At 46.7% G+C, this 25407-nt stretch overlaps 1 protein-coding gene across 1 annotated transcript in view; it reads left to right on the forward strand.

Annotated features, from left to right (window-relative positions):
- The window catches only part of RGS7 (regulator of G protein signaling 7), a 522791-nt gene that overhangs the window by 245577 nt on the left and 251807 nt on the right, over window positions 1–25407 (forward strand). Inside the window, exon 3 of the mRNA XM_074988640.1 lies at window positions 8441–8537. Coding sequence (XP_074844741.1) covers window positions 8441–8537 — 97 coding nt within the window. The remainder of the gene's footprint in view (window positions 1–8440; window positions 8538–25407) is intronic.

The following is a 25407-nucleotide window of genomic DNA, read 5'->3' on the forward strand; positions in this document are numbered from 1 at the left end:
AGGAGGAGCTCCAGGTGCTCCTGCTGCTTCCCAGGCTGCAGAATGTGCATTCTGCCAGGGAAAAATGCCAACCCCCATGACTTAAGATGCAAAATTTGAGTTATGAGAGGATGCATGGGAATGGAACCCTTGCATAACTCATGGGATTACAGACTGGTATCTGTACCGGGTGTGGGAATCTCTATATATATCATCCTGCTCCAACACTTTCAAGGGGTTCCAGGAGCCTAGCCATGGGCTGAAGAAAAGGGCCCCCTCCTGGAGTGAGGCCAAGGTGAAAGACTTGCTGGTGCTCTGGAGGGTGAGGAGCTGCTGTTTCACATAACCAGCTGGTGCTGGACTGCCCAGCTCCCTGTGGACTTGCCTGAGCTCCCGGGCCACTCCACCTGTAGAGCAGAACAAGTGTGGAGTAAGATCAAGGAACCAGGGGAGGCCTACTGTTGGGCCTGTGATGTGGCTCGCCCTTGGAGGCAGCAGCCACCACCTGCTCCCACTTCCAAGAGCTCAACCATCTCCTGGGGCCCCAGGAGGTAACACTGCCCACCCATGTCCTAGACACTGCCATGCTGGATGGGGAGCCCAACAGTGGGCCCAAGGAGATGCCAGGAACAGCGGCAGGCATCAGCCCCCAGCAGCTGGCCGCTGAAACAGAAGCCCAGTGTGATGATGGGCGTTCCAGCAATGGGACCCTTGTCATCGGTCTGTCATCAGAAGTCTCCAGCCAGGTCCCCTCCATCTAGGTCTCCCTTGAGTTCCTGCAGGAACACCAGCTAAATCTTGTGTGTGTCAGACACCCTAGCACATAGGGTGGGGATGCCTTCCTCTACCACAGCTAACAGCCCACCACTCACACACAGCTGCCAGTTCCAGTCTGGACACACCCTGGACAGCCACGCTCCCCAGGCCTCAGCGGGGGCTGCATGTGGCACTCAGCGCCTGCCCCCATGGACAGTACCACAGGCTGTGCACCCAGGGAGGGAGGGTGGAGCTGTATGATGCCTTTGCGTGCCACACACTTGTGGGGACCTCCAGTGGCCTGGATCCCACAGGGCTCCCAGGCCATCAGAGGGGGTGGGGAGACATGGTGAATAGCACATCCCTCTGTCATCTTCTGTCTCCATAGCACCAACTTCCAGGGGCTGGCTGAGCCCTGCACATAGGCTGGGAAGCCTCACACCAGAGGGTGAGGGGGCCAGGACTGCACCCCTTCCAGCACTCATGTGGAGCCAACACTGGGATGTGTGCTGGTACCACTGTGGGGAGGAAGCCACCACTGATGCCACCTATACTGCCACCCTGTGGGACATGACCACTGTTATGTGGGAGTGGCTGGTGATGGAGCGGAAAGCCTGGGATTGGGTGCCAGGCAGCCTGGACACCCTCACCCAGGCTGTGACCACCCACCTGGCCCAACCTCAATCCAGAACCATCCCCCACAGCACCACAATCCAGAACCATCCCCCACAGCACCCCCCATGGTCCCTGACCTTGCTGCTCTTCTCTGCTCCCACCCAAACTTCCCCTAGCCTCCTGCCTGGTACTGGCCCAGTGGTTGATGTCTAGCACTGGCCAGGGTGAGCCAGCTCCCCATTCTTCCCTCTGCCCCTCTCTCCCTCCCCATGGCCCCTGGTGAGCCGAAGCTGCCTGGAGCCATCCCACACCCCTACCCCTCCAGGGTCCTGGCTCCATCCAGCCCCAATCAGGACCCCAGACCTGGGGCAGTAGGAAGTCCCACATCCAGCACAGATACCAGCCATCCACTCTGGTGGAGGAGTAAGGCCCCCACATCTCCTCCCCAGGATCCCCTCTGCATTCTGTAGTCTCTGGACCTCATAGTAGATAGTTCCCCTCCATCCCCCTTGTAAATAGTTTACTGTTCTCTTTACACAGTTGGGAATCCATTGCCATAGTTCAAGTAAATACTTTATTTGTAACTACTCCCATGTCCCTGGTGTATGTAGGCGGGGCTGGTGGGGTATGGGTGTGTGGGTGGAAGTGCATGATGAGGGATCAGTGAGTAGTGGGGATGTATGGGGGGGTGTTGGGTGGTAGCTTTGTGAAGGTGGGTGGTAACAGGGGCCCCAGCCAAAGGCCTCGCGGAGGGCCTCTCTGACCCATACCTCAGCCCACTGTGCTGGGCGGCACGGGACGGCAGACAGCTGCTCGTAGACGTGGCCAGCATCCACAGCCCACCCCTGCACAAATGGCTTATGCTTCACCTACACAATATTGTAGAAGGTGCAGCATGCATCCACTACATCTGGCACAATGGGAGGCCAACTTCCAGCCTGGTGAGGAGGCAGCAAAAGCACCCATTCAGCTGCTTGAACACCCACTCAATGGTGTTGTGAGCCTGGTTTAGGTACTCATTAAAAATGTCCTGGCTGGGCTTAGCACATCCCATGTAGGGCCATATCAGCCATGGGTGTAGGGGGTATGCCACATCAGCTATGATGCAGGGGGGCATGATGGTGTCCCCAAATGGGAGGTCCCGCTGGGGGATGTATGTTCCTTCTGCATGTTGCGACCGAGCCATGAGTTGCGAAAGATGCGGGAGTTGTGGGCTCACCTGGACCAGCCCACACAAATATCCATAGACCACCCCTTGGTGTCCACAAGGCCTGGAGAATCATGGAGTGGTACCCCTTGCAATTTATGAAGGTGCCTGTAGTGGGTGCCATCCAGAGCCCTGAAAAAGAAAACACAATCTTGATCTGCTTTTGGTATGTTGACACGTGCTTTCAAAAGCCAATCTTTTGAAAAGTGGCTTTTGAAAGTTCACCTTTTAAAATCATGCTGTAGTGTAGATGCAGTCTAATAGACTAACAAAATTACTAGGTCATGAAATTTCATGGGCAATACCCACTTCTTCAGATGATTGGAGTAGAAAAAAATGGAACCCAGGGTTTATATAGCAGAGAGGGAGGGAGAAAGGAAGAAAAAGAAAAAGAAAAAGGAGGGGGGGAGGGTTACCTGTCACTAATAGGACCTGTTGATGAAGCAAATTAAGTGGGATGTGTTCCATTCCTGTGAATATCAAAGGTGGGGAAATTACCCTTGGAATGCATGATAGCAGAGATCTCTCTCAAAGCTCAGATGAAATGTGTCAAATTTGTACATGAATTACAATTCAGATGTCTGCCTCTGTAATCTTGTGGTAAAATTCTTTTGTGGCAAAATGCGTATTTTTATATCTATTATTGGATGTCCAGGGAGGTTAAAATGTTCCCCAATAGGTTTATCTGTGTTCTAATTCCTGGTGGCAGATTTACGTCCATTTCATCCTTTCATGCAGAGACTGTTCGGTTTGTCCAATGTACGTGGCATAGCGGTATTTCTGGCACATGAAGCTACAGACTAACACAGCTACCCTTCTAATACATATGTTGTTTGTATATGTGTGTGTGTGTGTGTGTGTGTGTGTGTGTGTGTGTGTCCATGCAGATTGCCCTGTATTCTCCTGAGTTGTCCATATATAATGCATGTGTTGTCAGTAAATAAGTCTTCAAGTGTTCTCTGTAAAACAAAACAAAACAAAACAAAACAAAACATTAAAATGTATTTTAACATAGAGAATTTAGGATTTTCCATGGAGCTTGAATACCATTACTAATAAAGATGAAGGAATACATGGGATAAAATCTTTTAATAGTTGTATTATTTAATTTATATAATGTTAAGGATATAGTGAGAGTATTAGTCTAACTTGTATCTCTTTATTAATGTTTACTAATATGTTAAGATAAAGTGTTATATTTTATTCCATATATAATTTATCCACTGATCAACCTGTCAGAATTTTGGCCATGATTCCCTGATATTAGGGATTGCTTATCTTTACATTTGTATCCAACAGAAGTTTGGTTTTGGCTTGAATTAAAATGTGTAGGCCCAGTTATAAAATTTAGTCAGCCATAAATTAGCTAATACAATAAAGGTACTCAAAATAGTAATGCAAAAAGGCTGAGGATTTTTCTTGGCCAGTGAGCTACCAGGGGAACAACCTGCGTTTCTTACTGTACTGTCTCAGAAGCTACATCTACACTGGGATGCTACATTGACATAGCTTATTTCTATGTAGCGAAATCGAAATAAGCTATTTCGACGAATAGCGTCCACACATCCTCCAGGGCTGGTGCCGTCGATGTTCAACGTCGATGTTGGACAGCACTACATCAAAATAGGCGCTTCAGGGGAGCGTCTACACACCAAAGTGGCCCAAATCAAAATAAGGATGCCAGGAACAGCTGCAGACAGGGTCACAGGGCAGGCTAGCACTTCTGGGGCAACAGCTAGCCGCTCCCTTAAAGGGCCCCTCCCAGACACACTCAGCCTGCACAGCACGCGGTCTGCAGAGCCACAGGCACGCACACCCGTCAAAGCAGTATGGACCCCCAGCAGCAGCAGCAGCAGCAGCAGCCAGAGGCCCACACATCCGCCACTGGAGGACCAGTGGCTGCCCTGCTCAGTGCCATGCAGGAGGCAGCTGACCATCTTTTATTTGAGGAAGATGAGCTGCCCCCAGGGGATGAGGAAGCAGCCCCAGACCTTGCTGCCCTCCCAGCCCCCTCCGCCACACATGCTGCCAGCTGTGGAGATACCCCACGAGCACGGACTGGTGGGAGCAGCTGGTACTTGGTGAGTGGGACAACGACTGCTGGCTCCGGAACTTCCGAATGAGCCGGCAGACATTCCTGGAGCTCTGCCAGTGGCTCACCCCTGCCTTACGGCACCAGGACACCCCCATGCGACGTGCCCTCACTGTAGAGAAACAGGTTAGCATCGCTGTCTGGAAGCTGGCCACTCCAGACAGCTACCGATCCGTAGGGCAGCAGTTTGGCATGGGCAAGGCCACCGTTGGGGCTGTCCTTATGGAGGTAAGAGGACCCGGGGGACGGGGGGGGAGGCCTGGGGGGATGGGGGGAGCTGGGGGGGAGCCCTGGGGGGAGGGCCCGACACACCCTGCACACCCCTCACTAGTGCTCTCTCATGTCCTTCCCCTGCAGGTCGTCCGCGCAATCAATGCCCTGCTCCTCCACAGGCACATGCGGCTTGGGGACCCGGATGCTGCCATCGCGGGGTTTGCCAGCCTGGGCTTCCCAAATTGCTTTGGGGCTCTGGATGGGACCCATATCCCCATCCGTGTCCCGGAGCACAGTGGAGGACGCTTTCTGAATCGGAAGGGATACCATTCTGTGGTCCTCCAGGCATTGGTGGACAGCTGGGGCCACCTCTTGGACATTTATGTCGGCTGGTCTGGCAGCACCCACGATGCCCGGGTGTTCAGAAATTAGGGCCTATGCCACCGGCTGGAGGTGGGGACCTACATTCCCCAGCGGGACATCCCTGTGGGGGACACCACCATGCCCCTCTGCCTCGTCGCAGACGCGGCGTACCCCCTCCAGCCCTGGCTTATGCACCCTTACACAGGCCATGTCACAGCCAGGCAGGAGCGGTTCAACACGCGCTTGAACCATGTGCACCATGTGGTGGAGCGCACTTTTGGCTGCCTCAAAGGCTGTTGGAGGTGTCTCCTCACCCGCCTGGATGCGGGCTCATTTTGACCAGGCTGTGGGGTGAACACTGGCAGGGCCAGCGGGTGAGCCACCCACTGCACCCCCCCCATCCTCCACAACACTCCCTGCCCCCATGCCCACACCACAGAGAACCCGAGAGCACACTCCCCCCCAACTTTTGTGCAATAAATGGAATTTTTTTTAAACAAAACCGTGCAACCTGTATTAATTATTAACAGAAGAAGGGGGGAACTACGTACGGGAGGGGCAGGTACAAAACAGGGGTAGAACAAAAACTATTTACAAAGATGGGGGGAATATGTCCAAAGGAGAGGGCCGGAGGGGGCCTTGGGGGGCAACATCCTTGGCCACGCACCCCCTATTGTCCTGCGCCTGGTGTTGGGGGGCGCGACCCACGTCTCGGCCAGAGGCCCGGTCGAGGCTGCGTGGGGGCCAGGAGAACCGGCAGGTAGGGCCGGGCGGAGTCCGGAGGCCCATGGTCCCTCTCGGTGGCAGGCCCCAGGATGGCTGATGGTGGAGGGATGGCAGGCGGAGTGGCGGGTGGAGCGGCGGGTGGAGCGGTGGGCAGAGTGGCAGGGGGGGGCCAAGTGCTGCACGATGTCCTTGAAGGTGCGCAGGAAGGCCCCCCAAGCCTCCTGGCACCAGGCCAGTGCTCACTTCTGGAGATGGAGCCGCCGCTCCTCTACCTGCAGGTGTCGCTCGGACACCTCCAGCTGATGCCGGAGGGTGGCGAGCAGCTGGGGGTCCATGGATGCCCGCAGATGGCTCCGCCGCTGTCGGGCTCGTCCTGGGGCTGGTCCGTGCTTTGCCGAGGGGCTGGCCTGGTGGGATGGCCCTGGTGGGCTGTCCGGGACCACTGATGCTGCGCTGGTGCTCTCCGGGCCCTCCGATGGTGCAGCTGCGGAACAGAGAGGGGAAGAAGAGTGGAGACAGCCGTTAGTCTGGGCCTTGACCCATGGCCCTTTTCCCCCTACCCCTCTGCTGCTGGTTCCCCATCCCCATCCCCCAGAGATGCTGTTGATGATGATGGGTGTCCAACCTCCCCCAGGGGACCCTAGGTTCCGCTCCCCCCATGCCCAGGGATGGGGCATGGCGCTGTCCTGCTGGGCGGGCAGGGACTGATGGACTCTTCTGAGGGACATGCCACTGCTGTCCTTGGGGCCATGATCATCTGGGTGTGTGGAGGGCCTTGGTGATATCTCTTGTCCCCGCCCCTTAACCCCGGGGGTGTGCACCAGGGGGGTATGTACCTGACAGTCCACTCCCACAGTCGGGGGACACCCATCGGGTGGACGCCCTGCTGGAGCTGCGGGAGGGGAGGTCTATTAGCAGCCCCCCGTCGCTGGAGGCCTCCTCCTCCTCCTCCTCTGGTGTCCCAGGGGTGGGCTCCTGGGGGGGTCCCTGGGGTGCAGGGCTGGCCTCTGGGGTGGACTCCGTATCCGGGGCCTGCTGGGGCTCGTCGCCCAATGTGTCATGGGTGGCTTGGGGGGGAGGAGGTGTACCAGGGGCCCAGGATGTCCCTGAGCTTCCTATAAAAGGAGCAAGCAGCGGGGGCGGCCCCGGATCGGCTGGCCGTGTCCCGGGCCCGGGTGTAACCCTGCCGCAGCTCCTTTACCTTACTCCAGATGTGGTCAGGAGTGCAGGCAGGGTGACCCCGGGCAGCCAGGCCCTCGGCCAGCCGAGCGAACGCATCCGCGTTCTGCCTCTTGCTCCCCATTACCCTGTAGCACCTCCTCTTCGCCCCAGAGCCCCAGCAGGTCCCGGATCTCGGCCTCCGTCCAGGAGGGGTCCCGCTGCCTCTTCCTCTGCTGGCTGGCAGGCTGGGAGTCCTGGGTCCCCTGGGGGGGTGTCCTGTGGGCGCTTGGGGGGCTGGCTGGATGCCCTGGGGTGCAGGGTGGTGGGTTGGGGCTGCTGAGGACGTGCAGGCTGTGCACGTGGTTGTGCTGCTGCCTGCATGAACTCTCAGCTTCCTGCACAGCAAATAAGGGGGCGGGGACCTTTAAGGGACTGCTGCAAGCGGCGACCATAGAGCTCAGGGGCTGGAGAGAGCGTCTCTCAACCCCTCAGCTGATGGCTGCCACGGAGGACCCTGCTATTTCGATGGTGTGGGACGCGGATCATCTACACATGCCCTACTTTGATGTTCAACGTCGAAGTAGGGCACTATTCCCATCTCCTGATGAGGATAGCGACTTTGACATCTCGCCGCCTTACGTCAATTTCAACTTCGAAATAGCGCTTGGCATGTGCAGACGCGGCGGGAGCTATTTCGAAGTTGGCATGGCTACTTCGAAATAGCCGGCTAGTGTAGACGCGGATAGAGAGAGGCAAATCCCACCATTTGTCCTTTCTTTCTCTTTGTCTTCTGAGACAAGTGGGAATATAGGCTGGCATTGATTTAAAAGGTTCATTTTGGTTGCAGATAACTTTTCTGATGCAGTCCTCAATCAGTCCAAGAAGACTGCAAGGATGTTTTCCTGCAAGGAAGGGAACATCATACCACTTAATTTGGGGACTGACACTTTTGAATGCAGAAAAAAGCTTTTACAGCTTCTCAACCATCTGTGAATGATATTGCAGACACACACCACTTTGGAATCCTTTGTGAGTGGGGAGTTTAGGTCACTGCTTTAGATGCTAGAAGAACTCTTTTCTTGTATGTTGGGAACAATAGCATGATGTAGAATGTGAGATTCTCTTGTTATTAATGTTTTGTAATCTTTTCAGAATGGAATCTCCCTGTTTTGCTTCAGCACTTCTCTCTCATTACATTAATGTTGTTCTTAAATGAAAAACTTACGATTTTTATCTTCTTTGAAGAGGCTGAATGAAGTTTTTTTTTAATTCAGATAACAGATTTCTACTAGGAAATAATGCTGATTTCATTTTTTCTTTATATTCAGATGGAAGACGTCATAGCACGCATGCAGGATGAGAAAAATGGAATTCCTATTCGTACAGTGAAAAGTTTTCTTTCCAAGATTCCCAGTGTCTTTTCTGGTAAGAGTGGAAGTGAATTTCATAGTATTCAAACAGCAAGCAGTGCAAAGGCATTCTTGGACGCATAAATAACATGAGTATTCTAAGAAACTCACACAGTGATCTGATCAGGAAGTAAATTGGCTACGTTGTGGATCTGCTGAAAACTGGATTTCTTGTGGGGCGGGGTGTGTTTCTGCTATGTGTTTCAAGGGATTTATTCAAAGTTTTTTTTCAGATAGTTGAGTAAATTAAGGCAATGACCAATGACAGTACTATATTTACTGCAGAAAGACAATTGCAGATAGGTGACAATGTTTTGAATTTACACTTCAAACTAATTTGTAAATCTGTTATTAGGCTACAACTGCACAAAGTTTGGTTGTCTGCCTAGTCCAATATCTTAACGTAAGAATTGCCATAGCAGCAGCAGCAGCAAAAGAAAGGGCACCTTCCATTCTACAGTGTCATATGTGTTGTACTATATATAGGTAGTGCGTTGTGTCCAATGATGACATCTTGAGCTTGCACAGGCTCATCGGTTGTGGACTCGCATGTGGCTGAGGAGTCCAAGATTTGAACGGCATGGGCGTTCACAGTGGGGGCAAGGGAATTGTCCTGCCTCTGTTGGTGTGGCTGCTGCTGTTGCTTTCTTCCTCTCACAAGCATCATTGAGGCGTACGCGTCACTGCTCTTCAAAGTTGTCATACGCGTCTTGTACGAGAGTACACCAGCCTGTTCGATCTTTTGCATGCTGCTCTAGCTGATCTGGTTTTAAACCAGCATGAGCAATGTTGGCCTTCATGCAGTCTTTATACCTCTTGCGAGGCCTGCCTTGATTCCTTTTGCCCTGGGAGAGTTCACCATAGAGCAGTTGCTGAGGGATTCTTGACTCCTCCATTTGTACGATGTGCCCTGTCCAGTGAAGCTGGGCTTTCAGAATCATGTCATGGATGCTTGTGGTTCCTGCTCCGTCCAGGACTTCCAGGTTTGTAACTCTATCCTGCCATCGAATGTGCAGTATTGACATCAGACTGCATGTGTGGAAGCGCTCCAGCAGTTTTATGTTTTCTGTACAAGGTCCAGGTTTCACAGCCATACAGGAGACTGGTCAGGACTACAGCCTTGTACACTTTCAGTTTAGTGGACTGTCAGATATTGTGCTGATTCAACACTCACGCTCTCAGATGTCCTAGTGCCTGCCTGGCCTGGCAGATTCTGGCATTGATTTCTTTGTTAGGGGAGCCATCAGTGGCTATCTCACTGATGGGTGCAGTGGCACATGCCTATAATCTCAGCTACTTGGGAGGCTGAGACCAGTGGATTGCTGGAGCTCAGGAGCTGTGGGCTATGCTAATCAGGTCTGCGCACTAAGTTCAGCATCAATATGGTGATCCCTGTGTTGTAGTACCATGCATGAAAATTATTTAATGACTGCCATGGAACATCACCCTATGATCAGAAGCAGGAGGGTTGCTGTCCTTTGTTATTGCAATCTAGTAGTACAGCTGCAAATGTATGTGACTTTTCTGTTCATATATGTAGTCAATATAGTTATTTACAATTTTTGAAAAGAAATTATCTTCTGGTATCTTGTGACTATTTTTCACAAGACAGCTTCTCTCGTTTATTGATTTCTGCCCATCAGAGGTTTAATGTTTGGACAGTACCTGCCCTCTTCAGATCTGATACTAAAGCATGTGGTTAGCTTCTTTCTTTCATAAGTACAAACATTGTCTCAATTTTTTAAAATGGACTGATGAAATACTTTTCATTCTCTGAGTTTTTGTTCATGCTATCAAATGACTGTAACATTCCTTTTAAGTACATCTTGGTGTCAAACCCAAAATTTAGATATAAAACCTCTAACAGCTGCATAGATTTGGGAGTAGGAAAGGTACACCTGTCACAGAAAACATTTAGAAATGTTTCCATCATGGGTTACGTCTACACGTGCAGCCAACATCGAAATAGATTATTTCGATGTTGCGACATCGAAATAGTCTATTTCGATGAATAACATCTACACGTCCTCCAGGGCCAGCAACATCGATGTTCAACTTCGACGTTGCTCAGCCCAACATCGAAATAGGCGCAGTGAGGGAACGTCTACGGCTACGTCTACACGTGCAGCCAACATCGAAATAGATTATTTCGATGTTGCGACATCGAAATAGTCTATTTCGATGAATAACGTCTACACGTCCTCCAGGGCCGGCAACGTCGATGTTCAACTTCGACGTTGCTCAGCCCAACATTGAAATAGGCGCAGCGAGGGAACGTCTACACGTCAAAGTAGCACACATCGAAATAGGGATGCCAGGCACAGCTGCAGACAGGGTCACAGGGCGGACTCAACAGCAAGCCGCTCCCTTAAAGGGCCCCTCCCAGACACAGTTGCACTAAACAACACAAGATACACAGAGCTGACAACTGGTTGCAGACCCTGTGCCTGCAGCATAGATCCCCAGCTGCCACAGAAGCAGCCAGAAGCCCTGGGCTAAGGGCTGCTGCCCACGGTGACCATAGAGCCCCGCAGGGGCTGGAGAGAGAGCATCTCTCAACCCCCCAGCTGATGGCCGCCATGGAGGACCCAGCAATTTCGACGTTGCGGGATGCGGATCGTCTACACGGTCCCTACTTCGACGTTGAACGTCGAAGTAGGGCGCTATTCCTATCTCCTCATGAGGTTAGCGACTTCGACGTCTCGCCGCCTAACGTCGAAGTGAACTTCAAAATAGCGCCCGACGCGTGTAGACGCGACGGGCGCTATTTCGAAGTTGGTGCCGCTACTTCGAAGTAGCGTGCACGTGTAGACGCAGCTTATGTGTGGTGTTTCCTGGCTTGTTCGTTTGAAAGGGCTCACATTGCTGTGTGAATACTCCCTTTTGAAAGACCAGGTGGGGGGTCTTTCAAAATAGTGGACCGATACAGTGCGGTGATCCGCTTTGTGTGTGTGGCCACGTTATTTCAAAATCCCTTGTTTCAATTTAGATTTTTGACATTCCCCCTTTCGAGATTTGTGTGCAGTGTAGACACAGCCAATGGTTATTTTGAATAAGCACTATTCCCTGCCTTAACAGCATCTCTTTCAAAATAGCTGTTTCGAAGTAGGTGCTATTTCTCATAGAATGAGGTTTACCAATTTCAAAATAAGTCAGACACTATTCTGAAACCACTATGTTGAAACAGTGGTTGCGTGATGTAGGTTCTAGGTTAATTATTTAAAAATAACTGCTTTTATTTTGAAATAGCTACACTGTATAGACTTACCCTCTGTGTGATATAATATACTTATGGGACAAATTCATGTATCGTGTAACTTTATTAAGTCAGTGTATTTAAACCATAGTTGAATTTGGGCCATCAATTCCAAAGTATTTAATCCCATTTTTTTTTTGAGTATAAAAAAATCATTCCTGGGCTAAGACCTTGTGCACCAATAATTTTTAACACCAGATTATACCTCTGAAAATAGAACTATGTAATAACAATGCTGGTAGCACTCGCTATGCCAGGGTATAGGGGACTCATCCACACATAACCTCTGTATTAATATTAATAGAAAGATACACAGGTGTATTCTTCTGCATCAAATGGAACTCTATGGCTATCGCTACATGAGAAGCCTCTGTCAACAGAAGTCACTGTCAGAAGGGTTTTCCCGGCAAAAGTTCTGTTGACAGATTGCACCTACACATAGGCTATGTCTACACTAGCTCCCCCTTTTGAAAGGGGTGTGCTAATGAGACGCTTCTATGAATATGCAGCATCTCACTAGCATAATGGCAGCTGTGGCACTTCGAAAGTGCCACTTTCTATTGCGCATGGCTCGTCTACATGGGGTCCTTTTCGAAAGCACCTTGCACACTAGAAATCCCCTTATTCCTGTTTGGTTATAGGAATAAGGGAATTTCGAAATATGTGGGGTCCTTTTGAAAAGGACCCCATGTAGATGAGCTGCACGCGATCAAAAGCGGCACTTCCAAAGTGCCTCATTAGCATATCTGGAAGTGTCTCATTAGCATCCCTCTTTTGAAAATGGGGGGCTAGTGTAGACATAGCCATAAAAGCAGATTGAAAGAGCCATCCACTCTGTTGACAGCAAACAGGGCTGTTGTTGCAAACAGGGCTGCTGAGCACTTGGAAGACCTGTCTGTCGACAAAAGGGCTCCAGAGTGTCTACATGGCTGTTTTGTCTACTGAATATTGTTGAGAGACGTGTTGTATCTGGACGGGGGGAGGTATAATCCTGCAGGCAAATGTGCCAGATTTTGTCAACCAACTGTTGACAAAGTGCATTTTGCATGTAGATGCTCCATGGTTTTTCCTAACGAAAGACCGGTTTTGCCGGGGAAAGCCCCTCACGTAGATGTAGCCAACTTCTTATGCAAGTAATGACTTCAGTTAACAATTTAGTACATTACAAAGTCTGTGACAGAAATGATTGGTCAAATTATGCATATTTGTGTCCAAAGCTGGAGAAGGAATAAAAGCAGTCTAAAAATAGGACACTTGGCAATTTCCTACTGGTACCCAGGCTTAAAGGATTACAGGAATTTTGCCTCAGGACATTGCCTACTTTAATATTTTACTCCTGCTACTCATTAGCCACTAGTGGTCACATTCTGATGACCAGCCAAATGAAAGTGGTGCATTTTGATAGCTTTGTGGCAAACAAAGGTAAAAATCTCACACTTAAAATCCATCAACAGCATTGCAGCAGGAATGGCCCCTGGTCAGGATGGTATACCACCAGAGGTAATCAAATGTGCCGCGAACACACTCCTGGAACCCCTACATGAGCTACTGTGCCTGTGCTGGAAAGAGGGTGAGGTTCCACAGGATATGCGCGACGCTAACATTGTAACGTTGTATAAGAACAAAGGAGACAGAAGCTACTGCAACAACTACCGTGGAATCTCCCTCCTAAGCGTCACTGGTAAACTGTTCGCTCGCGTCATCCTTGGCAGACTCCAGAAGATTGCTGAGAGGGTGTACCCCAAATTGCAGTGTGGATTCCGTGCAGAGAGGTCTACCATTGACATGGTCTTCTCTCTAAGGCAGCTGCAGGAGAAGTGCAGGGAGCAGAGAAAGCCACTCTACATAGCCTTCATCGACCTGACCAAGGCCTTTGACTTGGTCAGCAGGGATGGTCTGTTCAAACTGCTGCACAAGATAGGCTGTCCTCCACGGTTACTCAAGATGATCCGGTCGTTCCACAAAGACATGAGAGGAACCATCCAATATGACGGCGCATTTGGATGCTTTCAGAATCAGGAGCGGCGTCAAACAAGGATGCGTGCTTGCTATGACATTGTTTGGGATCTTCTTCGCACTCCTCCTGAAGCATGCCTTTGGATCTTCAACAAGGGCATCTTGCTGCACACAAGATCTGATGGGAAACTGTTTAACCTCGCAAGGCTGAAAGCTAAGTCTAAGGTGCGAGAAGTCCTCATCAGAGACATGCTGTTCGCAGACGATGCTGCTGTAGTGTCTCACACAGAAGACCAGCTTCAAAAACTGCTGGATCAGTTCTCCAAAGCATGCAAGGACTTTGGGCTTACCATCAGCCTAAAGAAGACAAACATACTCGGTCAAGTTGTTGCTGAATCCCCATCAATCAGCATTGACAACTGTATGTTAGAGGTCGTCCATGAGTTCATTTACCTCGGATCCACCATCACTGACACCCTGTCGTTGGACACTGAGCTAAATAGGAGGATCGGAAAAGCAGCCACAACTCTGTCCAGACTCAGCAAGAAAGTGTGGAATAACAACAAACTGTACACTCACACCAAAATGCAAGTCTACAGAGCCTGCATCCTCAGCACCCTCCTTTATGGCAGTGAGACTTGGACCCTGTATGCCCGCCAGGAAAAGAGGCTGAACGTCTTCCACTTGCGCTGCCTCAGGCGCATCCTTGGAATATCATGGAAGGACAGAGTGACCAACACCGCCGTCCTCGAGCAAGCTGGAATCCCAGCCATGCACACCCTCCTCAGGCAGCGTCGACTCCACTGGCTTGGCCATGTCCACAGGATGAATGATGGAAGGATTCCAAAAGACATCCTGTATGGTGAGCTAGCCTCTGGCAAAAGACCTCCCGGATGCCCCCAGTTGCACTACAAAGATGTCTGCAAGAGAGATCTCAGAGAGGTAGACATCGAGCTGGACAACGGGGAAGAACTAGCAGATGACCGCAGCAGATGGAGGCAGGGGTTACACAAGGGCCTTCAGAAGGGCGAGATGAAGATCAGACAGCTAGCAGAGGAGAAGCGAGCACACAAAAAGCACAATAAGGACTTGCCAGACACCCACTACATCTGCAAGAGATGCAGCAAGGACTGTCACTCTCGTGTGGGTCTTCATAGTCACAGTAGATGATGTAAATGAAGTCTTCAATTGAAATTTTAAAGGGCGCGATCCATAGTCTATGCAGACTGAAGGATGCCTACTACTACAAAATCTCCACCTTCTTCATAGCACTGTGATCCAGTCCGATCATACTGTCAGTGGGGTCAAACAAGGTTAGTACTTGTGTGTAAGGCCAAGCCACTGCAAAAAGTGGTGCTGCTGGTCATTAAGCATCCTGTGGCTCATATAGCAAGAGTAATTATTGTGGCTAGCTTCCAACTTGGGTAATTGCTGTTTATTCTGTCTATCTAATTATGCCCCTGTAGTTTCCAGTGCATGCTATTTTTCTTTTCCTATCTTAAAATGTTGATGTGCTGTGAAACAATTGCCCAATGAGGCTGTTTGTTGATGGTAGTTTTTATAGTTTTGTATGTTAATATTATTAAATTTGCATAGCTCCTTGGCACCGAGGATAAAAAGATATGGATATTTTGTACTGTGTGCGAGAAGAGGCTATTTTTAGTCTAACAAATTATTTTCAGTCTTCTTTCTCCTCATTCAAATATACAACAGATTTTCAAGTGTATTTTATATACCTCTTCTATGATCCATGCCAGATAATATCCTTATTCAAGATTATTCTCCACATTACTTGAGAACCAGATAATTTTCTGATGAGATCTGCTGCCTCTAATGCCGCTCAAAAGTGATGATGTCTTTTTTAGGAGCCATGAAAATCTGTCTTTTAGGCAAACTCCATGCTTCTCAGTTGCAATATTCCCTTTGAAATCAATAGAGTTTTTCTTACTTAAAAAAACCCTCAGCATTTTCCTTCTGCTTGTCTATGTTTTCTGCTTGGTTACATCTACACTTCTTTTGAAAGCAGATCAAAAGAGTAATCTCTTCTTTTGAAAGAGAGCGTTCACACAGTCCCCAATCTTTCAAAAGAACAGGACAGGGATCAAAAAATCTGTCCCCATGAAGACTGCTCTTTTGAAAAAAGGGCCTGTGGAACATCTACACAAATTTCCTTTCAAAAGAAGCTTTTGAAAGGAGGAGCTCTTCCTGAAATGGGAAAGGAAGAATGATTTCTAAAGGAGCTCCACATTCTTTTGACAAAATGCTTTTTCTGTGTAGACGCACCATGGCCTTTTTCGAAAAAGCCTCCTTCTTTTGAAAAATCTTTGGAAAGAACTTGCTAGCGCAGACGCAGCCCTCATGTTTTGTTAAAAAAACACAATACAGACCTGCTCTTTTAGCGACTACCTTGATTGCCCCATGAGTTCTGTGAGAAACAGGTAAAAGTTCTGATGCAGAGTCCTTCTGCATTGTGTAGAATTGCTTTATGGAATTGTGAAATTGTTTTTGTGCACATAGAAATATGCTGAGTAGAAAATGTTTAGAAAATGTAAAATATAGTAACAGTTAAGAAAACACTTCCTTTAAAGTTGTGCATCATATTTTTTCTTGTTCTCCTGTATCTCTTTGCTGTTGCCAGTGTTTGTTTATATTGTGATAATGCCTAGATGTCACAGCCCTGCTATGCTAAACCTGATACAAACGTACAACAAAGAGATGGTCCCTATTCCAAAAAAACTTACAGAATATGATGTTGGCTTTGTGACAAAGATGTGATTCTAAGCCAATTCAATAAATATGGTTCAATCCCCTGGTTAGACTCTTACTTTGATTTAAAACAGGTTTATTTCTGTTTAAGAATTATTTAAGAATTCACAGGTGTTGTGGCTATACTGCATTCCACTTTCAGAAGTGGAATGCAAATGAAGTGTAGATTTACATATCTCATGCCTCATTTGCATATTCACATGTGATCTTGCTTCTGAAAGAGCCTTTTCCAGAAGCAAAAACATCCGTGTAGGTGGGGCCCCTTCAAAAACAAACCCTGTTTTCAAAAGAATTCTTCTGCCTGGAACAAAATACTGTTTTTGCTGCCAGAAAAGGCTCTTTGAAAGTGAGATCGCACAAGAATATGAAAATGAGGCATGAGATATGCAAATCTACGTCTCATCTGCATTTCTGATTTCACTCATTTGCATTCTGCTTCCGAAAGCTGAATGCAGTGTAGCTGCAACCAGTTTGTTTAAGCTAAATTGAAATGGCTCATTCTTAAACTGAAATAAGAATTACAGAATTTAGTTTTGCAACAAGCTAACTTGATAGTTGAGGAAGTTCAAATGAAACCTATCTCATGTAGATAAGTCCTAAATAAGGCTGTGGCTACACAGCAAAGTTATTCCAAAATAACTTTTCTGTCTTCTACACTATGCACATGCTATTTTGAAATAAATTCTAAATAGAGGGTGTGGTGTGTCAAAATCTGTAAACTGCATTGTGGGAAAAATAGTGCCTGTTTTGAAATAGTTATTTGGAAATAGTTTCTGTTAAGATGCAGGATAGCTATTTTGAAATAAGTGCTATTCACTGGGGCCCACGCATAGGGCGAGCTGGGGACTGCCTCTCCCTCCCCACGCAGTACAGTGCTGCCTCCTGCAGGGCCTGGCCACTGCTGTTACCTGTGACACAACTCTGCTGTCAGGCTGTGCCATGGGTGCAGGAGCTGGTAGTGCAGCTTCTTGTTCTCTGCCCTGAGCCTGTGCAGCTCCAAGCTGCTATTACCTGGGCTGAGCTCCTGCTCCATCTCCTTCAGGAGGCCAGTCTCTGTCTTCAGCCAGGCCAGGCACCAGGTGATGGCTTTGGTAGCAGCTGCCACCTTCTCTCTACCCCAGATCAACAGTGGGAGCTTTGGGATCTCTAGCCACACAGAGTCTTCCTCCCTGGCCACAGGGACTGGCAGGGGTAGGGCTGAGGCTGCAAGGACACAAGGAGTGCTACAGAACAAAATCTCAATTTTATGTAATGTTGTTGTGGGGAGACAAGGGCTGTTAATTAATGGGTGTTAGCCTGCAATTAATTCTGTTCATTTTTTTCTGTATTAATACAGCTCTGCATTAATCACAGGCATTAATGGGCGTTAACAGCCGTAGTGATAATCCTATATTTTTTATTTATATTAGTTTTCAACTTTTTCTCTCTACCTCTACCACTTTCCTTCACTTCTTCCTCTGACTGATTCCACCTGCTTTCTGGTACTCAGACATAGGTATACACCTTTAAATGATCTTTCTGTGTATTCCTCATACCCAGCCCTCTTTTTAATGTATGTCTGAATCACTGGCTAACACTGCTCAGTGACACCTGGTTTTTAGTAAATAAGCAGTTTGTCAAATCAAGAAATATGGGTGAGGTATATGTAAGTGTATATAGGGTATATTCCTAATGCACTGAGCTCCTTGCAGGCATACATCAATGCAGGGGTGCTCAGACTGAGGCTCAGGAGCTACAAGTGGCTCTTTCATGTGTCTTCTGTTGCACTGCAGTACATGATGTCCAAACATAATTTGATTCAACTATTAACAATTCAGGGTGCTTTTACTTTGCTATTAACCAGTTGTAGAACACTTTGTCAGTCATTTCTGCTGTGAGAATAATATGTAGAGAGAGTGAATGAAACAACGAATTCACACTACTGTGGCTCTTCTGTGTAATGTTGATCTCTACCTTGGTTCTTGAGCCACTGAGCATCATTGCACTAATGTCTCATGGCACTCTGGGTTTCACAAAGCAGACGGGTGGGAAAGAGTCAGAAGTTAACCACCACAGGTACTCAAGGGGGCTGACAGCCTCTGTGGGCTTAGGGTAAGGTATGGGCAGGGCTCTGAGCCCTTGCAGGGCACAAGACAAAGTGTGTGGCACTGAAGGGCTGTCTGGGGAAGGCTAGCCTGAGGTTGCTCCTTGTGGGGGCCTGGCAAAGTCTGTCCTCAGCCCTGTGTGTTCCACTCCATGGATCCCTGGAAAAACTGAGGGTTACGCTGTAAAATACATGACTTACACCATAACTTTGTTGCCATTTTCCATATTATAGTACAATACTACATACACCACATACAGGGCTAGTATACTTAGATGATTTAGGGAATCTGTTACACTATAGCATATCTCTTCTGTTTTGTTAGGACACAGACTAACACAGCTATCTCTCTGTAACTGTAGCCTATGCCCATGCGTCCGTCTGTAGATCTTAATGGGTTTAGAAAAGAGTCAGAGCTGCATTGATTAGTATCGTACTGTGTGCTAACAACTATTTAATAATGTTGTTAGACTGTCAAAAAAAAAGCAGTCCAGTAGCACTTTAAAGATGAGCAAAATAATTTATTAGGTGATGAGCTATCGTGGTGATGAGCTTTCACCTAATAAATTATTCCGTTAGTCTTTAAAGTGCTACTGGACTGCTCTTCTTGTTTTGATAGTATATAGACTAGCACGGCTTTCTCTGTGGTACTATTGTTAGACTGTAAGTAGCTGCAAAAGTTCTTGGTGCCATAATGATTTTGCTCCATCAGTCAAAACTTATGGATTCAATTCTGAACTTCTTCCTGTAATGGAACTTTTAGATGCAGAATGGACTTGGTAGAAAAAGATGTGTATCTCCAACATGCTATGCTGTTATACAGCTGACGCTTAACTATAAAAGCTGCTGCAATAATTGGCATCTCCTACAGAGCAGTTTGCATCATTTAAATCCCTCTTGAAAAAATGTTTTCTATAAGCCCCTCAGAGACAACCTTGAACTAATAATTGGGTGAATTATTCAAAATTCAGACTTCAGTGCTGTGAAACTGCACTCTCTGCCAATGCATTGTTTGTGTTTGAATTGAATAAACGACACTGTAGTTGAATTGCAAGTGCTTTGTAGCACAGACACAGTCATGCTTAAATTTTTGAATATCTCTTGAGCATGCTGTTGTAGGGCTGTACATAATTATCCAAGATGGTGACTAAGGATGAGTCCCAGAAGTCTCTTTTGAAACTTTAAGTGCTTACTCTTCAGTTTTAAAATTCATCTTAATTTTTTCTAAGAGACAGAAAAAGCTTTTATGCTTAAAAGAGAAAATCAAATTTGCAAGGGTTCAGTTGTCAGCAGGCACAATGTAAAATAGTGACTGGTAGCTGATGTGCCATGATATATAATCTGCTGTGTTCCTGCTATGCTCTTAAGGTGAATTCAAAATAATCCTATTAATTTGTTTTCATTTGTAGTATCAATTTTGCATAGGTATACAATGCAGCAAAACATACAGATATGAGTGGTTGCTATGGTTATTTTTCCTTAACATTTTGATGAAAGAAAGTCTTGCACAGGGTTAAAAAAAGAGAGGGGGCTTGCTATTGTTTTCTTCTTATATTTAATATACTTTGACAGAATGAAGCTGCCAGTGGAGCTGCATCTTAATCATCTCCACAATCAACAAAGGTATTCACATGCAAAATTCCATGTGTTTTTAGCTAATGTTGATTGGAATATCAGAAATAGGTAGGAGCTGTGAGATTTGGATAACATAGAGTTCATCTCTACAGCTGTGAATGAATAAAAACTTGATTGAAATAAACATAGGAAATATATGAATCATAGAGATTATGAAAAGCACTGTGATGTCCTTTGTTTTAACCAAAGGAACATAGCAAGCAAATGGAATAGTCTACCTCTTCAGCTCTGGATCTGGGCAAAAGAACCATTCATACTTGAAGGTGACTCATAGATTCATAGAATCCTAGGCCTGGAAACGACCTTAGGAGGTCATTGAGTCCAGCCCCCTGCTTCAAGCAGGATCAGCCCCAACTAAGTCATCTGAGCCAGGACGTTGTCAAGCTGGGACTTAAAAACCTCTAGGGATGGAGATTCCACCCACCTCTCTAGGCAACGCATTCCAGTGCTTCACCACTCTCCTGGTGAAGTAGTTTTTCTGATATACAACTTACTCCTCTCCTTCTGTAACTTCAGACCATTGCTCCTTATTTTGCTATCTGTCACCAGTGAGAACAGTTTCTCATCCTCCTTTTTAGATCTCCCCTTCAGGAAGTTGAAGGTTGCTATTAAATCACCTCTCAGTCTTCTCTTTTGCAAACTAAATAAGCCCAAATCCCTCAGCCTCTCCTCATAGGTCTTGTGTTCCAGCCCCTTAATCATTTTTGTTGCCCTCTACTGAACCTGCTCCAGCACATCCACATCCTTTCTCTATTGGGGGTAATACTCCAGATGTGGCCTCACCTGTGCCCAATAGAGAGGAACAACTTCTCTAGATGTGCTGGAAATGCTCCTCCTAATGCACCCCAGTATGCTGTTAGCCTTCTTGGCTACAAGGGCACACTGTTTACTCATAGCTAGCCTTTCATCCACCATAATCCCTAAGTCCATTTTCACTGTACTGCTGCTTAGCCAGTCAGTTCCTTAGCCTATAACAATGCCTGGGATTCTTCCATCCCAAGTGCAGGACTCTACACTTACCCTTGTTGAACCACATCAGATTTCTTTTTAACCAATCCTCCCATTTATCCAGGTCACTCTGGATCCTATCTCTACCGTCAAGTGTATCTACCTCTCACCTCAATATACCATTAGCCTTCTTGGCTACAAGTGCACACTGTTGACTCATATCCAGCCTCTCATCCACTGTAATCCCTAGGTCCTTTTATGCTGCACTGCTTCTAAGCCAGTTGGTCCCCAGGCTGTAACAGTGCTTGGGATTTTTCCATGCCAAGTGCAGGACTCTGTACGTGTCCTTTTTTGAACCTAATCAAATTTCTTTTTGTCCAATCCTCCAATTTATCTAGGTCACTCTGAAGCCTATCCCTACCTTCCAATGTATCTACCTGACCTCCTAGCTTAGTGTCATCTGCAAATTTGCTGAGGGTGCAATCCATCCCCTCATCCAGGTCATTAATAAAGATACTGGCCCTAGAACTGATCCTTGAGGCACTCCACTTGAAACTGACTGCTGACAAGACACTGAGCCATTTGTCTCCCAACAAATGTCTGGCTGATTAAAGACTCCTGTGAGAACCGGCACCTGTGATTTGGAAACTTCTCTTAGTTGTCTGAAGAAATTGTCATCTACCTCATCTGCCTGACCAACAGGAGCCCTAGGATCTCACATCGGGTATTTCCAGCTGCCATTTCTTTTCTAGATATGAATGAATCTGAATTTGGAATGTACAGTACATAAAATGACACTTTTGATAATCTTCCCTCTTTCCCAGCTACTTTGGGCTTGGTTGCCATATCAGTCTATTGTGATGCACCAGCCCTATGCTTGTCCCATATTCACTCCATCCTCTGATGCACAGTTTACACGCTGTTTTCTTGCCCTTATCTTGTTTCCCACTTTCAGACTCTAGACTCATCCTTGGTATGCACCCCTACCATCTCAGTCTCATCCCTTTTACTTGCTTCTGATACCATAAGCCATGTGCTCATGTCTGATTGTTGTCATTCCATATGTGGTTCAGCAATGCTACACTTCTACTGCCCTTAAAGACTTCTTTTCAATGGCTTCTCTGGTTGCTCACGACCCTGATCAGTACAGAAAAGGTGGTCTTACCATGGTTTTGTACAACTGTCCCTTCAGTTTTAGGAGCATCCATTTATCCCTGTGCCAGAGTTCCCCATGCTCAGCATTATTTGCACTGCTGTGTTGAGATCTATATTTGCTTCTTCTGATACTTAGACACTGGCCCTCAATACTAATATCATGTGACTTCATTCTGCATGAGCTGTCCATAGGAATTCAGCCTTTTCTTTATTCATTTTGGTATTATAATTTTCATTCTCTGTTCCAGGCATCAATCACTTGGACCAAATCTTCCTCATTGTAAACCACTAATATAATATCATATCCATAGGTAAACTTGGTACCACCTTCCGTTTGGGTTTTCTAACTTATGAAATCTATCACTCTTATGAATAGTAACAGACTAACAGCTGATCAGTGTGCTGATCTTTGTTCCACTGAAGGAATTCTCACTTTTTTGTCCTGGAACTGACACACACAACCATCTGGACTTAAGAGTTATAGTTATGTGGCATAGATACTCTGTGGACTGCTTCCTCCGAATCAAGGAAAGCCCAACTATGCTTGGCAATTCTAACAGCTTCTTTTCCACTAGCTGTCTAGCTGAACATACCATCTGTTGTCCCCTTGCTTTTCTAATATCATACTGCTCCTTCCTTTAATATGGGCTCCATTTATTGGTGACTCACTTCTGATATTATTTTTGAAAAATATTAAATATTCCTCTTTTAAAAGAAATCATGGGCAGAAGAAGCCTTCACTTTATTCTGTTTAAAATTCAGTAATAGTGTAGGCTAAGTCATCTCAATGAATCCCATTGAAAAAAAATACCAGTGCCTTGTCTGAATGGACCAAATGGGTTTCCCCATCACATTCAACCACCCTGTACAGATGGAATACTCAGACATCAAGAAGAGCTAGCATTATCTGAAGGTACAATGAGATTTGCAGGTATCTGTTTCCACACAGTGCAGGGTAGCATGGGCTGAATAAAAGTGTGGGTTTGGGACCAGTCTAGCCTGAAGATTCTATTGCACTTTGTGTATGACCCCAAACATGTGAAGAATATATTTTGCTTTGATTTGTATCTGTTCCTGTTTAGGGGCACAATAAATGTGAGTTTGCTCCAAAGAATGCAGGTGGGAGAAGACTCTAGTATGTGATAGTCAAGTGCAAACATGTTTATGCTAATCTGACAGTACTTGTTTTGATCACCAGACAATTTCAGCATTTGGTAGAGATATCATGTACTTTGCTGTCAGTTCAACAGAGGGTGGGAGAAAGGCAGACAGATGGGACAGTTAGTCCCAACACTGGAATATGTTGTGGTTTTTGTGAGGTCTGAGCCTGAATGACATCCATAGTGAGAACTGTCACAGGTTGGGGCATTGCTGATAGCAGCAGATGAAGAAGGGAGGTAGTAACTGAAATATCTCCTCTAGAGTCTAAGGAAAAGTAAGATGCCACTCCTCATTTCCTCATGCAGGAAACACAATTGTTTGCCAGTTTGTGTTAATACATAGTTTTGGTTCCATTATTGAGTAATTTATGTCAAAACTTAATTTTCCTACCTGCTGGCAATTGTTTCAATTGTTGGAACAATAGTATCTGATCATGTAATTTAATGACCCTATCATAATGAATAGGCACCAGGGGAACTGGATTAAATTTGCACAGGCAACCTTACTTCTGGAATTGTCTAACTTTGAATGCTTGACTTTGTGACACTAATGTTCTTTTCATGTATAATGTTGTATATGTTGGGGAGCGGTACACTTGGCAGCTTATGTGTACGTATACAGTAGAGAAAAACTTATACAAGACACCTTCTCTTAACTGACTCCTCCAGAATGCCTACATATATGAACTGTTACCTGGAATAATATCTAGACAGTGTGCCCTTTCATTTGGAGTTTGAATGCTCCTTCTCTTAAAGAACACTTATTCCAATCTCCATTCCTTGGAGTTAGCAAGTTTTTCTCAGAACTTCCTCATTTTCCTGTTACGTGATGCCTTCCAAATGCTGTAGGCTTTGAGTAGCAAATACACTAATTACATTGTCAAGCAGTATGTGAGAGAATGTTTCTGGAGAAAAGGCATACTACTACTTTAAAAGGAGTTCTAAAGCCTGCTGCCTGTGGGATAAGAAAGGAGATCTGGCCCCAGCCCTTTTCCTGAGCCACATAAAGAGGAACAGAAAGTGGCATCACACAGAGAAGGGAGCAGAAACCTGGTGTTTGCATTCCCAGGCGCTGGGAGAGAAACCTAACTTGATGCAGGTCTGACCCAGGCTCCTGATGGACTGTTGTTATGATTCCTGACCTGAAACCTCACTTTATTAAAAAAAGAACATCACATTTTGTTTGTAATCTCAAGCTTCTCCTTGTCCCTGAGCTGTTAAATACTAGGCTAATGTATTGTTCCACCTGTAGAGATTAAGGTGGGCCACATCAGAAGTGCTGCACTAGCCCACAGGGGAGCACCCTCGCCCTTACTCTATGCTTTATTGACAGCACCACTCCCCACTGCACACAAGGCAGCCCCTATTTCAAATTGCTGGCAATCTCACTAGACTGACTGGCTGCACTGAGAGACTGAGAAGAAAATTAGGGATCTACAACCCATCAGGGATCTACAACCCATCCTGGAAAATGATCCCACGCTTTCACAGGCCTTGGGAGGCAGACCTATCATTGCTCACAGACAACCTGCCAACCTAAAACAAATCCTAACAAGCAACTATACACCGCACCACAGTCACTCTATCTCAGGGACCCATCCATGCAACAAACCTCGTTGCCACCTGTGCCCACATATACACACCAGCAACATCATTACAGGACCTAACCGGGTCAGCCACACCATCGTGGGTTCATTCAGCTGCACATCTACCAATGTAATTTATGCCATCATGTGCCAGCAATGCCCCTCTGCCATATACATCGGACAAACTGGACAGTCTCTACGTAAAAGAATAAATGCACACAAATCAGATATCAGAAATGGCAATATACAAAAACCCATAGGAGAGCACTTCAATCTCCCAGGCCACACAGTAGCAGATTTAAAAGTAGCTATCCTGCAGCAAAGAAATTTCAAGACCAGAC

This window comes from Carettochelys insculpta, chromosome 3 (assembly GCF_033958435.1).
Source record: "Carettochelys insculpta isolate YL-2023 chromosome 3, ASM3395843v1, whole genome shotgun sequence".
Taxonomy (NCBI): Eukaryota; Metazoa; Chordata; order Testudines; family Carettochelyidae; genus Carettochelys; species Carettochelys insculpta.